At 36.0% G+C, this 14,650-nt stretch overlaps 1 protein-coding gene across 5 annotated transcripts in view; it reads right to left on the reverse strand.

Annotated features, from left to right (window-relative positions):
- Positions 1-14,650, reverse strand: part of LOC126375857 (homeobox protein cut) — a 194,737-nt gene that overhangs the window by 170,715 nt on the left and 9,372 nt on the right. For 4 of the 5 annotated variants that reach the window (XM_050022915.1, XM_050022913.1, XM_050022912.1 and 1 more), the window contains exon 2: positions 548-928. In XM_050022915.1, coding sequence (XP_049878872.1) covers positions 548-670 — 123 coding nt within the window. In that variant the 5' untranslated portion in view covers positions 671-928. Of the gene's footprint in view, positions 1-547; positions 929-14,650 lie in introns of those variants that run through there. The other variant, XM_050022916.1, reaches the window with a different exon arrangement.

Consider the following 14,650-nt stretch of genomic DNA (forward strand, 5'->3'; position numbering starts at 1 on the left):
CCAATATGGTTATGAGTTCTGTGGAAAATTCTCAAAAGGTGAAGCTTGAGAGAAAATTCCATTTGACTCCACCTGCGTTTAACCCCCGTCCCTGATCAGATATTAGCATGCGAGACAATAGTTTCTGAACAATAGCAATAATTGTAGTCTCTCTCGATTATGCGAGATCAGTTCGACTAATAGTCGCCCCCTCTAACCCTCAGGTTAATAGTAGTCGTAATGCGAAACTGTTAATTGATTTTGTTCGACTATTGCGGCCCATTGAGTTGGGATGCTTCAATGGGTTGTGATAAGAGACCGTTTTGGTTGGCCTCGCCGGATTGTGGTTCCATAAGTGATGTACCAATGGGTTGAGGGTATTTGGCTATCAAGTTATGATATTCAAGTTCGATGACTTTGGATGCTATAGTGACTTATCATTTGATTGCGCTGTGAAATTAAGTGTCCTCTTTGAGATGCTCTACGTGGTTTGCGAATTTTTTTATTTCCCCGTGGCATGAAGCATGCAATTTGTACTCAGGATAGGACGTTATGTAAATATCTTTACCTGTTGCCAGAACTGTGCGAGTAGATATATCCTCTCTTTCTTGAAGAGCCAGTCCATTGAGTGCATAGCTTGCACCTCCGCCTCAGGTGCGGCGGGCAGACTAGCCGCGCCCGTCGGGTGCATCCGGACGTCCGCCGTCTAGCAGCCCCGGACCATACTGACCTATCACCCCAACGTCCGGCACGCGCCAAATTCAAAACTTGAACGCCACATTCTAATTTTCTCTTCTATTTTATTTCTTTATTTGCCACCCATAAACCGGGTTTCTCGGCTGCCAGTGTCGAAATGGCAAATCGATTGTTCCTTTCAAATTTTCTCGATCGCGTGCCGTAACTTTCCTTTGTCTATTCGACGTTTCTTATTGTTGCGCCCCTGTTCGACCTGTAACAGAAAAAAGAAAAGTATTGAAAGGGGAAGTTTTTCTATCGATTCTTATTGTGGAGCAGAGCAGACAATCGGCCACTTCGTGTTCGTGTCGAAACTAATTTGGTTATGCAAGGTTCTGATGTTCAAAGCGATAGCGTTAGAAAAAGAAAATTCTCCAGTTCGTGGAAAAGAACACCGGGCGCTGAAGCCGGGGCCCATTAGTGTACACTTGTAATGTCAAACTACAAACATCAATATATCCCCTGTCTGGAATAGAAATAGACTTGTCATTGTTTCGTTTTTATTTGCAAATTTATAAAACATTCAAGAAAAGAGCGATTTTTAAATTAACGCCGATTCTTAAGAACCAATCTCGCACTTTCTTAATTTAGCCACGCAAACAGGGTAGTTTCCAACTAGTCAAATCAGTTAAGTTTTACTGAACGTCAAAAACACGAAATTACTATGGAATTTGTATGACAAAGCACACTGTGACGTCATAGAAAAAGTGATAAAATGTCGGACTTATTATTACATTTTTCTTGATTAAAATTCATAAATAAAGTAGAGAAAAGAAAATGCTTTTCATTAGTTTCAGATATATTTGGTAATCAGAATTTCATAATTTATATTGAACTTAGCACACCACCCAATTGTCGAACATATTATATCCAAAACGTTCGAAAAGATTTTCTTTTTAATTTGAGAATCCGACCGGCCAGTGCTAGCAATCGATAGTGGTGGTGGAATCGAGTACAATCGATGTGGTTCCGTGCGGCGAGTAGTCCTGTTTGCATATCGGCGCACGAAAGTCCCGCACTTATCATGTTTATTGATTGACACGCCAGTAATTCACCGGTTCAACCCCAACGGCCGCCGCCTTCGGAGGCTCGTTTAAGCTACGAGCTACTAGCGGGTTGAGTAACCGTTCGAATTTCGAATTATGAATCAAATCGAATCATTATAGAATCGTTTCGAATTATTATTAAAAAATTCATTTATTATTTCGGCGTTTATTAATCGAACCCAATTGTTGCATTTTCACTGACTCCCTTAATTATTTATGTAATCATAAAATAAAAGATGAAATAAGACAATTATATGGAATTTGGTGTTTTTTTTTAATATTCCATTTTAATCCTTTTCAGAAAATAAATTTAAAATTAATAGAAAAGAAAATACATTAAATAATTGATATAAACAATAACAATAAGTATTGTTACCTCCTTATAAATTAGAGTTACAACACTGCAATAAAAGTTTTACATCGATTTACAACAAAATCGATCGACTCTGTTAGTAGTAGGTAGAGTCGATTTGACGAAAATATACCTAATCGCTCACGCTTACATTTTGTGGCGTTGTTTAAAATTTACAAGCGTCGGTTTACAGCTCTTTGTTTTAGGTGGCGATAAGTTAGTTTTTAGGTGTTCGCTGGTGGGGCCCCACGCCAGATTGGGGGGCCACAGATTGGGGCCCGATTGACCCCCCGGATGTAGTGTTATTGCCATTGGCTACTTGTATATCGAGTGTTACTTGAATTTGGAAGTAGTGAATATTCTATGGGTGAAAAGTTGACTTGGCAATTAGCTTACGATGCTGGAAATCTTATACAAACTAAGAGATGACTTCTTCTCTTCTTCTTCTTCTCACTTATGGGTAGTGAGAATGACCAACCTCATCAACCCAAACCACGAGTTCATGTCTGTCGTGGTGAACATAATAATAGACGGAATCTTTTATCTTATCTTTATTTTCATAGCTGGTGATTGGGTGTATATAATATACACTTCTGCCTACCACTACGGGGATACAGGCGTGATGCTGTTTTTTTATCTTAAGAGTTAGAAGTGGCTGCAAGTTTATCTCGTGGTGTCTTATAACTTCACTTTTTAAATCATATTTTTATGTCTTTATTTGATCTGATTATCGTCAAATTCGCATTTTTTAACACTAAATTCATATTTTTACAGTTGCAACAAGTAAGGCAATTCAATATTAAAAATACCAATTGCTCGAATGACTCATACACACATACATACAAACTGTAGACTTAGTCATTTAACAATTTGATATTAGTTAATATTCATTAGGGGAGGGCAGATCTGATAGATAAAGCTACCTCAGTCGCGAGGTAATAACAGTGATACCAGTAGAAAAAAAAGCGGAACATTTTATTATGTCCGCAAACGAGGCTGCATAAAAAATCCTTTGCTCTAGTAATTTAATTGTCGAATAAAAAAGCTAAGAGTTGTTAAGATTCTGTAATCGATTTAGAAAATCGATTCCTGTGCGCATCACTAAGCTTTATTGACGGATAATTGTGAAGCAAACAATAAATAACCAATTCCTTGCGTTCCGTTCCACGCATGGTTAGGGGTGAGAAGAAAATCTTAGAATTTTCCATTCTTTTTATCATCCCGGATATTGACCAGTATTAATTTGTATTTATCATAACTTAAAATACCAAAAGTGGCTGTGAGCTTTGCATATCCTGATAGGATAATAGACCTGACTTCATATTGTCTATTAAAATCTGGCTCAAATTATCGTAGTTACCAGCCAATAATTAAAATAACGACGAAAAATACGAACGCGCGCTCTAATTAAAACACAAAAGAGGGCATTTTGAAAATCGAACGTCTTGGGGTGTACGGCAAACTTAACTTTGCGGTTGCACAAATTCAACTTATAGAACGTCATGCATAATTTAAAGGGGACTTTTTGTAGTGCTGACTTATCAAATCCGCAGTTTTAACTTTGTCATCGATAGTGATCGACGAAGTTACGTTTGCGGTTAGATTAGGTGATATTATTTGAATGTTTTATGGGATATTGGGTTGTCGATCGGCATATTTAAGTTTGTAATCGATAGTATCTACGGAAGCGGTCGCGTGCGGGTCGCCAGTTGGTTCACTCTATTAACCGACACGGAGTAGGGTTGTCATCTAAAGAAAGTATTTTTTTATTTTTTTTGTGTAAGATTTTAAAACATTATAAAATTGTCAAACTTCTTTATGGTATTAGAAAGTTCTCATGTAAACTGAAAACATGTAATTATTACAAAGTTTATTTAATATAGTTTATGGTTTAATTTAGTGTATAATAATGAAGTTTATTATTATACGTAGTGTTATACCTACTTAATAAACAGTTTAGAACTATGTTTTCATTAAATTAATGATATGGTCTATAATATTATTATCATTTCTATCAAATCTACCCTGAATAGGTGTTTTACTTTTGTATGAATCCATTTACAATATTTTTAAATGGATTTGTAAATGAGCATCCCTATCTTTTCCTAGGGCAGTAACAACTCTATCCATCGACATAAAGTCAAAATGAAATACTTATAAATCGTTAAAATTGCCTGTGAATTAGAATTGTAAATTTTTTCGTGTCAAGAGTTTCGTGTCAACGGTGATACGCAATTGAAAACTTTATTACTACGAATTATAAGTTTACAACTGTAGGTATTCCTTGGTAATTTATTTTACATAGCTCAGGTGCTTTTTCTTAGGTAATTATTATTTCAGGGACGATTTTAGCAGTTTTTTTCTATGATCCATCATGGCTTTGCTTACTCCTATAGGGATTACTGGCGTGTGTAATAGAGAACGTATACTTTTAAGTTGACGTTGCAAATCACTTACTTTAGGTGGTAGGCAGACAATATGAATGGAACAACAAATATAGTGACTCTATATTGTCAAAGAACATAACGTATTTAAGTATCAATTTTTTATTGTTATTTTTTTCATTTTTAAACAAAAAATGTTGGTTAAAAAAGCAATATTATTAACGGCAAGTACCGCTAAGTATTATAATTTGACATTTTCTATGCTATAAAAAATACCAGAGGCTTTTCAAAATTGGTTTTAAAGCCCTGACTCTACGCAAAACCAGTATTAAAAGAACCGTGGTAACCCTGCACCAAACTAGATCGCAAGCAATCCAGTGTGGGCTGTTGATTTATTGACATCAGCCATTCTAATATACAACAGACACTTTAAAAATAAAATTAAAAAACGACAGGTGCCACAAAACCGAACAACGCCACAAACATTTTTATCACATCCATAAATAAAAAACTACTATTACGCGCGTAAAGTTTTTAAAACACACCAAAGAAATCATAAATACAACAAAAAATCCCTTCAGATACTAAAACATAACCCTTATTGCAATACACGAAGGGCCTTCTTGGAATAGATTTGATGTTTTCGAACGCAAATAAAAGTTGCCATGAATCCAATATTTTGGCGGTAAAAATCTATCGTGCATTAAAAACGGTTTCGTGACGAAAGTTCGCTAGTTTTGTTCCAATCGATGCCTTTAGTTCGGCATTTCTTTTATATTGCTATACTTTTCAAATTGTTTTTTTTTAAACCCCTGGCTGAAAAAGTCGTTAAATACCTATGTCAATTTAATATTAATTATATCAAAACAATGCTGTTTTTTATGTTGTGTGCATTCTAAACAGATATAAAACTTGCATGAAATCTATACTTAGGTATAGAGTCTACTGTAAACAAGAAAATAATACTTATTACAATAATTAATTTTGTTCAAAAGTGGTGGCAAATAAGACGAGCGCCAAGAAGTTACGATCGATTCAAATAAAACTAATGGAGGCAGAAAAAAGTTTCGACGTTTGTCAATAAGCCGCAGTAACATTTCGAAATGGAAAATTGAAATTCATATTGAGCTTTCGAATGCTGCCGCGTTCCTTTTTTGAATTCCTTCCCCTGTCTGTTTCCTACTCCTTTTGTTCACAGCTTTTTTTTCAGTAGATAGGTTATCGACACGGAACTTTGTGCCAGATATTAGTCATATTTCCATTTTTTTATTCGGTTCGATTTTTCGAAATCTGTTGCGGTTCTTCGTCCGTGCTCTTTGAGCTGGCCCGTTCTGAAATTCGATTATTTCATTGCAGTTCTTTGATTGATGGATTTAGCGGGTTTTCGCTCGTTCTTTGTTTGGCCGCCGGTTCGCGGCGGTTTTTGAACGTGCGCTAAGTGCCTTTTTGTCTGTGATATACCTGTTTGTTTTGTTTTTATTGTGAATTTTACGAATCAATTTTTGGTTTAAGTACTTCACAAAGGGATTCGGTAGCTCCCAAATTTGGTTTTTGATTGTTGTTCAACGTTCGGTTTTGTGTCAACACATTTTGATTTAACTAATAAAATAAGTTAGATTTTTAACGGATATTACCTTTTTATCATAATTAATAAACATTAAAGTATAATTGAAATAAAAATAATCGAACGACAAATTATAATTTATAATAGAAAAACAAACCGGAAGTGGCCATCGTAACTGTCAACTTAGATAAATTGAGTTTTTCAATTAGCACAGACTATAAATGCGACACTTTTTTTAACGTCCACCTATCACGAATGACACTTAGTCGATTAAAGGCTCTATTATCGATACAATTGAATCGAATCGAAAGATCGCGTGACGTGAAGCAGGTGCGTCCCTTTTACTTCTTTTTTATGACGTTGTCAGAGATGGCACTAACAGGTGAATGTGCCAGTCTTCAGTATTTTATTCGCGTGACACGGTAACTGATACGAGGTATTAGTTACAAATTGGACGTATCGTTAGAGGTGAAAGGGCGGGGTGTTTTTCCTTTGCTATTTTTTACTGATCTTTAATTTAATTTACATTAAATTAAATTAATATTCATATAAGGCTTACTTAACACTTTTTACTATTTTAATCATGTGTGGGTAGGACAAATAGTTATTTTTCTGTAATGTTATAAAGTAGACGAGTATCAAATAATAGTTACAAGTAGTTGTTACTGTGTACCTATTACTAGTATTGCCCTGTAACATGTGTATTAGTATTCTCATTGCGAAAGATATAAAATAGTACCTATTTGACACAATGTTGCTTTTTTTTTAAGGAGAAATGTGCAAATGAGTAATCGCCTGCAACTTTGCTTGCTCTATTTTTTATTAAGTTAGTATTACTGATAAACACGAGAGTAGTTCTAGAAAGGTTCTGTATTTTTGCTCTGATATATGAAAATATCGGTCTTTTTTTATGAGGTAATTAGCGAAATACCTAGAAGAACTTGTTCTTGCTTATAAAAAAATCTAGTTACCCAGCTCTTAAGAAAGGATAAAATATTAAATATAATTTAATAAGGCGTTGTTTGTAACCTATAACTTTTTTATTATCCTTATAAATTGAAGAAAATGATGTGATAATAATTGACCAATTATTATATATTATTAATAAATTATTTATTCGGAATTAATTAACACTATTAACCGTAACTAATAATTACGTTTAGAAGTAACTACTTATTATTATGATCAATGAGTAACGAATATGGACTCGAATAGGTAGGTATGTTACCTATTACAATAGGAATAACAAACTTATAAAAATAATTACTTATTAGAAAAAAAATATGACTCGGGCGGGACTTGAACCCACAGCTCTTGTCAAGTCGGGATGAGCGTGTTAACCTTTACACCGCCTGGTCCTTCTCCTGTCCATGCGAAATCTGAATAATCATTTCTTAAAACCGACGACGTCCTAATCACTGGTAAGTTTTAAACAAAAATAATTTAATTACTTATTAGTTAGAATAATTATCATAAAGAAAGAGGTTTCATGTTTTTTTTTTCATTTGACATAAACCATGCCAATATACAACTTTTATAGTCTGCCTCCAACATCTTTTTCACTGACCACCTTGCGTTGTCGGTTATGCAGACAGTTCAGTCATAGAGAGATATTTGGCCAGCGCAAAAGCCAGCAGGGAGGATATACGTTCAGTCATGAGCAATATAATGTACCCACTTTAGAACTCTGTCGCACTAACATATTTGACATTTAGTGAGACTTACAGTTCAATTTGTCAAAAAAGTTAATGTGACATGGTACCACAGTGTATACATATTAATGCTCGTGACCGTTCACAGAGAGAGGCCATGGTAGATCGACAATGCCTTCGGGGAAGGCTGGGGCCAAGAGCAAACCCATCAAAAGCAAAAAAAAATTATCACCTGGAAGTAATAGCTGTATAGCAAATAACGCATCTATTGTAAAGTAAATCTTTCTCATTCTCCTTCAATCAGCATCAATCATTAAAACAGATCATTAAACATTAAAGTGCATTCTTTTTTTTAATCCCTGCGTGATAAACAGCCATATGCGAAATAAATTAGGTCGATATCAGCAGTTAAACATTATACTGCTATGTGAAATAATGCGCGTCGACCGATACTACGCACGGCTAACAGACTAACTGTTAGGCGCATAAAAGTATGGCGAAAAAGGAGAGAAAAAACTATGATCTTATTAGCGAAATAGTTGATAATCTATGGACGATAAGTCTGTATTAACAAAGTTATTGAACTGTAAATACATTTACTTACATGAATGTAAAAGCATGTCTATTTTATTTTATGGTCGTGTCAAGGTAGCCAGTGATTTTATTTATTTATTGTTCAGGTAATCAACATCTTATAATTATAGTAGTGATATAATATTCTAAGTAACAAGAAAGCCAATTATAGATTACCCCGGGTTACATATGAAACGTGTAGATATCACTTAGTTTACAATTATACATAGTAAACCTTCGATCTATGTATATTATGATCAAAGTAGGAAGCAAACAAAAATTAGGAAAAATACTGGTGTCGGTCACCATTCCTCATGAACAATCGCATAAGACATGAATGAACAATCCTATTACTACTATATGAACCCACAGAAAATAAACTTCAACATCAATTATAGATTCATCTTAGTGGAATTATTTGTATTTTTCATTTTCATTTCGCAATATTCTGTCTGTTTGACCTTCCTACCAAAAAAAAAAAAAAACGCTTTATGGCATACATACACTAAACTGAACATACCTAATATACATGTAGTAAAAATATGTTGTCCAAAAAATAAAGGAACTAGTTCTGAAGAATATGCTTTTAGTCAACTTAGTAAATCAAGAGCCTCATGGCAAATTCTAACTGCCTTTTCATTCCAAGCCCGAATCATAACCAAAGTGCAGTATGTTCAAACGATCATCATAATATTTAAACCAAATCAAACATGGAACCACGTAAATCTATCACCATAGACGTGATATAAAAAACGGAAGCGTTATTTTTAAACCAAACACATTACCATCCACTACACACTAGGGGATCATAATTAGAAAATATATAATTCATTAGGGATCCTTAACTGTTTCAGTTGACATAAATATGTGGGTAAAAAGTAAGAAAGGATGGGATAAAAAATGGTTAAGCAAGAGTCGGCCGTATGTGGAAATGGTTCCGGATAGAAAGATATACTTTATAATCTGGAAAAATACTCTGTTGATATTTTTGATAGTGTCTTACAGTTTATCATAACATAGTGATATCTATCTTCTCCTATATACATTTCGTGAGTTTTGACGTTGTCTTATGTCAGCGATCACTTATTATTTATAAAAAAATATATCGAGGGAGTGAGGGAGGAACTCAACCCACACCATTTTCGTTGAAAAAAATCGAAGCACCTCATAAGTGAATTATTATTGTTAAAGTTAATGTTCCAATTTCGAATTCTAAAGTTTAATTCAATTCTTGTATTTTGAAAAATAAATATCTACCGAAATGTTTCTTATGTTTTTGATGAGAAGTATATTAACTAAGGGACATTTAAAAGCCTTTACATGTTCAAAGAGTAAATTGTGGTACGGAACCCTAAAATTATGTTCATGAAAGAACGCACCTTGCCATAAGCAGGATTACCGCCAGCAACATCGATATATCATTTTATATTAGGTCTGTAGTGAGAATAATAATATTTATTATGCACATAATAATAATAAAACAAGGAAGATAATATGAGTTTGAAATGAGGTCACTCGGTTTTTGTAATAGTTTTTATGCAACTTAATTAAATTACATTAATGTCGGTTTAACGAGGAGCTCGGTGGCGCAGCGGTAAACGCGCTCGGTCTGCGATTGTTGAAGTTAAGCAACTTCCGCAAAGGCCGGTCATAGGATGGGTGACCACAAAAAAAGAAAAAAAAAGTTTTCATCTCGAGCTCCTCCGTGCTTCGGAAGGCACGTTAAGCCGTTGGTTCCGGCTGCATTGGCAGTCATTAATAACCATCAATCCGCACTGGGCCCGCGTGATGGTTTAAGGCCCGATTTCCCTATCCATCCATAGGGAAGGCCCGTGCCCCAGCAGTGGGGACGTTAATGGGCTGATGATGATGAGTGTCGGTTTTATTAAAATATCTTTTTAAGGATTTGAAAAAGAAGTCGAATTCAGTGGTTTAGAGCGCGACCCGGGACTGGAACCTGTGACGCTACCAAGTCACGCGTTCTTCAAACTGGCATCATGGATTAATTAATTTATTTAACAGTCTGCAGTCTGTTGTACGTAGAACAGAATATATAAAAAAAAAAATTAGACTAACACAAGACAGACAAATGGTTTAGCCCATGATTCTGAGTTGCTATCAAATGGAATTTTCCGTCGCAAAATTCATGTTTTTTTTAGTTGTTGTAAATTATTTTCAATCCTATACTTTTGCGATGGCAAATTCTACTTGATATTAACTCACAATAATATTCATTTCTCAGAATTATTTCCCTTCAGTATTCGTTACGATGTCACTTACACCCTGTATTTATAAAATTTTACGTTCACAGCGAGTCTCTTTACGGCGAGTGGTTTAATGTCGATGCCGATTTTTTTGTATAGTACAGTCATGGTAAAAACTGTTTGGAAATCAGCTTTTCATCAATTCTGATTTTTTTTAGGAATCCGTCAAGGAACTCGCCGTAAAGAGACTCGCCGTAGCGGGAATCGCCGTTCGGAGAGTCGCTATCGCCACAATTCGTATTTATCATCCAAAGTAAAGTTATCCATCCGGTTGTTGTAGAGCCTACTCTCAAATCTTGAATGGGCACTGTCTGTCTGTCTTTATTTTTCAGTTGAATATTTTTTTTATTAACGTGTCATTTGCAATTGTGTTACAAACGAGGTGATTGTCCCTACGTTTCCCATTCGATTTGCTATCTGTGAAGGGGAGAAAAAGACATCGAAACACGAAATATGACATTTGAATGTTTGTCTTCCCCTCGCTAGAGTGACTATGAGTTTTGGTAACCGTAGACAAAAATACAAAAGCTACAAGGAAAGAGAGGAAGGGGAAGACCAAGAAAAGCTTACATGGAACAGATTAAAGAGAAGGCGAATGCGTCTTATAAGGAGGTGAAGGAATTGGTCTTTGATAGACAAGAATGGAGAATGCTACACCGACAAGAGCGTGGCTCTTAAATTAGTGATGATGAGACAAAAATAATAAAAAAAAAACATCGTCCTGAAAATACATACATAACATCATCATCATCAGCCCATTAACGTCCCTACTGCTGGGGCACGGGCCTTCCCCGGATATATGGATAGGGAGATCGGGCCCAGTGCGGATTGATGGTTATTAACGACTGCTAATGCAGCCGGGACCAACGGCTTAACGTGCCTTCCGAAGCACGGAGGAGCTCGAGATGAAAAATTTTCTTTTTTCATACATAACATAAACAGTTATATACGTCCCACTGCTGGGCACAGGCCTCTCCTGAATCAACCGGAGGGGGTAAATACAAGAAAATAAATGGAACTTAAATATAACTGGATGTGAGTAGCTCTGTGCATTATTCATTTCTGCGTATCCTTTCAATCGTGGCGCTATGATCTTAAAAACATCTTGATGTTTTGATTTTGTTGATATCACGTGGTTTCCAGTATTTGTGCCCGGTTACTCATTTCATTACTTCCACCTATATACTATATTTATAATAATTTTCATTTCATTCACAGGACTTCAGTGGTAATACAAAATCGTTTCATATACGGAAAACCACGGGAGCTCCGTGGTTCTTTCGCAATGAAAATCTGCACTTTGACCTAGGTCTGCCAACCATTGCCCAATGGCTCAAATTAGCTTCAAAACGTTTTGTCGATTCTGCTCCGCACCACCCCAATCCCCTTGAAAAAAAAAACAGGACTTCAGTAACAACTTGCAATCGCAAGTCAATCTTACGGGAATGTGCGGCTCTGGTCACCCCAATAGGAATTACAGGTGTGCATTAACCCAAAAGATGACCAAGTCGAAAGATTCTTAAAAAAATCTCGGATAGGATCATATGAACGATTTCCAATAGTCAATAATATCAGTATTATGAAAGTCTAGTTAACCTTTCAAATGATGGTCACCCTTCACTATAAGACGGCCTGCCTCCCCCGCAAGGAACGTGTTGCAGTCACGGTGAGTTATCGATATCACTCTATAAAAAAAGTTGTAAAAAACAAATGTAGGGTAGTCGTGAAAGGGCTTGACTGGTTTGAAGATGTTTTGATGTTTCTTGAGTGTAACTTTTAAACAGATATACAAAATGGCGCTCTTCTTGTTTTTTTTTTTCATTTTAATTCGGCCAAATAGACAACGCTGCTCAAGTGGTTGCAGTGTAATCATTTATGATCTAAACATGAATTCGAAAACAAATTCGACAATCATTGGTTTAGGCCTGTGCTGGATTCGAACCTGCGACCTTAAAGTGAGAGGCTAGTTCTAGCAACTGGGCTACCACGGCTCTTAAGCGCCTTCGTCTTCTTCGGCTCAGGTTTTGGAAATCTTGTATTTAAAAAAAAAATGTCCAGAAGTGGACAACAAACAAACAACGCGACAGATCATAATAGATCATAACACTATAGTCTGCCAAACGATGCGAATGGATCACTGGACTATAATTAGCTAAAGAATGCGCTATACCTCATCGCCGTCACCTGTTGGAGCTTAGATCATTGCTCGTGTTTGCAGAGTTATTGACTTGCGCAAGAGTTGAACTTTTGGGCTCATTATTAAAAGTCCATAGGTTGGAGATTACTGATTTAAGTTATAATGGTGCACGAGTGTGTACTGATTACTCCACAAAGGTCATATTGGCCCTAGGTTTTTGTTTAACTGATCTTCTTTTTACCCGACTGCCAAGGGAAGAGGGTAATGTTTTAAAGCTTATGACTGTATTCCCAATAGGATAGTTTCCGACTAGTCAAATCAGTTACTTTTTACTAAACGTCAAAACACGAAATTACTACGGAATTTGTACGAAAAAGCACACTGTGACGTCATAGAAAAACGTGATAAAATGTCGGATTTATTATTACGTTTTTCTTGATTAAAATTCATAAATAAGTTGAATAGAAAAAAGAAAACTTTTTGTTAGTTTTAGATCGGTCTTTATTTAGTAATCAGAATTTCACAATTTATCTTGAATCTAGTACAGTCATGAGCAATATTATGTACCCACTTTAGGACTCTGTTGCACTAACATATTTGACATTTAGTGAGACTTAACAGTTCAATTTGTCAAAAAAGTTAATGTGACATGGTACCAAAGTGTATACATATTAATGCTCGTGACCGTACACGACCCAATTGGGATAGGCGGAGGAGCGTAAATCATCGCAAGATGAACTAAGTACCCACACCTCACCGAGCTTTATGTTAGACCAATGTGATAGGTGGTGAACCGTATCGTTTTGACGTGACTTATTGTAGATTGCCGCAGATGATATTAACTACTTGGCCGGACAGGTGGGGAGAAAGTGAATCGTATCGCGGTATATATGTTATAATGTAATGTATGTTGCTTCTATGCTGTTCTGGGAGCAAATAAAAACATAGAACACGTTCAGCTGCTTGTCTCCCCGGGCATGTCGTAAAAACCGACAGAGGGATTGTGTCCTCTAACATGATGGACTAATGTTATGGGCGATAGGCTGATCCCTTATCACCATAAGGTTTATCATATCCAGCTTACGACATCGTATCAACAGTGGCTGCAAGTTGTCTTTGATTTCTTGTGGCTCTGCCCACCCCATTAGGGATTACGGGCGTGAGTTTATGTATGTATGTATGTAATGTAACATGCATGAAGCCTTTGATGAGAGTGGAATTCCGTGCTCTCTGCCTACCCCCAACGGGAAACAGGCGTGATCTTATGTATGTATGTAAGATACAAATAATATGAAGTTATTTTGGACATTCTCTATAATATTGATATTGACGTAAGTTTACACATGTATGTATGGAACTATAATAACTCCTTGCATCTGTGACATTTACAATTTGGCAGAATATCAACGTGATCGACTCATTGGCAGTTGCGCGAGCGCATGTATAAATTATGGCACAATTATTGTCACTGCATGCTACGGGATTTATTTTTGTCATCATGGATTTATGGTTATGGGTCAGCTGGTAGGTGGTTTAGGAAAGGTTATAGGTTCGAATAATGTGTATGGTTTTGCGTAACATTTGTCTGGGCAAGTAGTGGATTTTTGTCAGAGATAAATCTCTTCACAGAAGCTTTGGAGTTCTCTCAGTTTGATAGTACATACATACATAAACTCACGCCTATTTCCCACCGGGGTAAGCAGAGACTATAGAATTCCATTTGCTTCGATCCTGACACACTTCTCTTGCTTCCTCCACATTCATCATCATCAGTTTGATAGTCAATTGTGAAAATGCATAAAGTTTAAAGAAAGAATACCTATAATGAGACGGACATTTTATCCCATAAGAGTAACATAACACATAACTGTACATCACGCCTGTATCCTCCAAGGGCTAGGCTGAGCTGTATAGTATATACACCCACTGTTTGCCAACTATGTTTAAGCCCCATGTAATAGGCA

This window comes from Pectinophora gossypiella, chromosome 20 (assembly GCF_024362695.1).
Source record: "Pectinophora gossypiella chromosome 20, ilPecGoss1.1, whole genome shotgun sequence".
NCBI classification, from domain to species: Eukaryota; Metazoa; Arthropoda; class Insecta; order Lepidoptera; family Gelechiidae; genus Pectinophora; species Pectinophora gossypiella.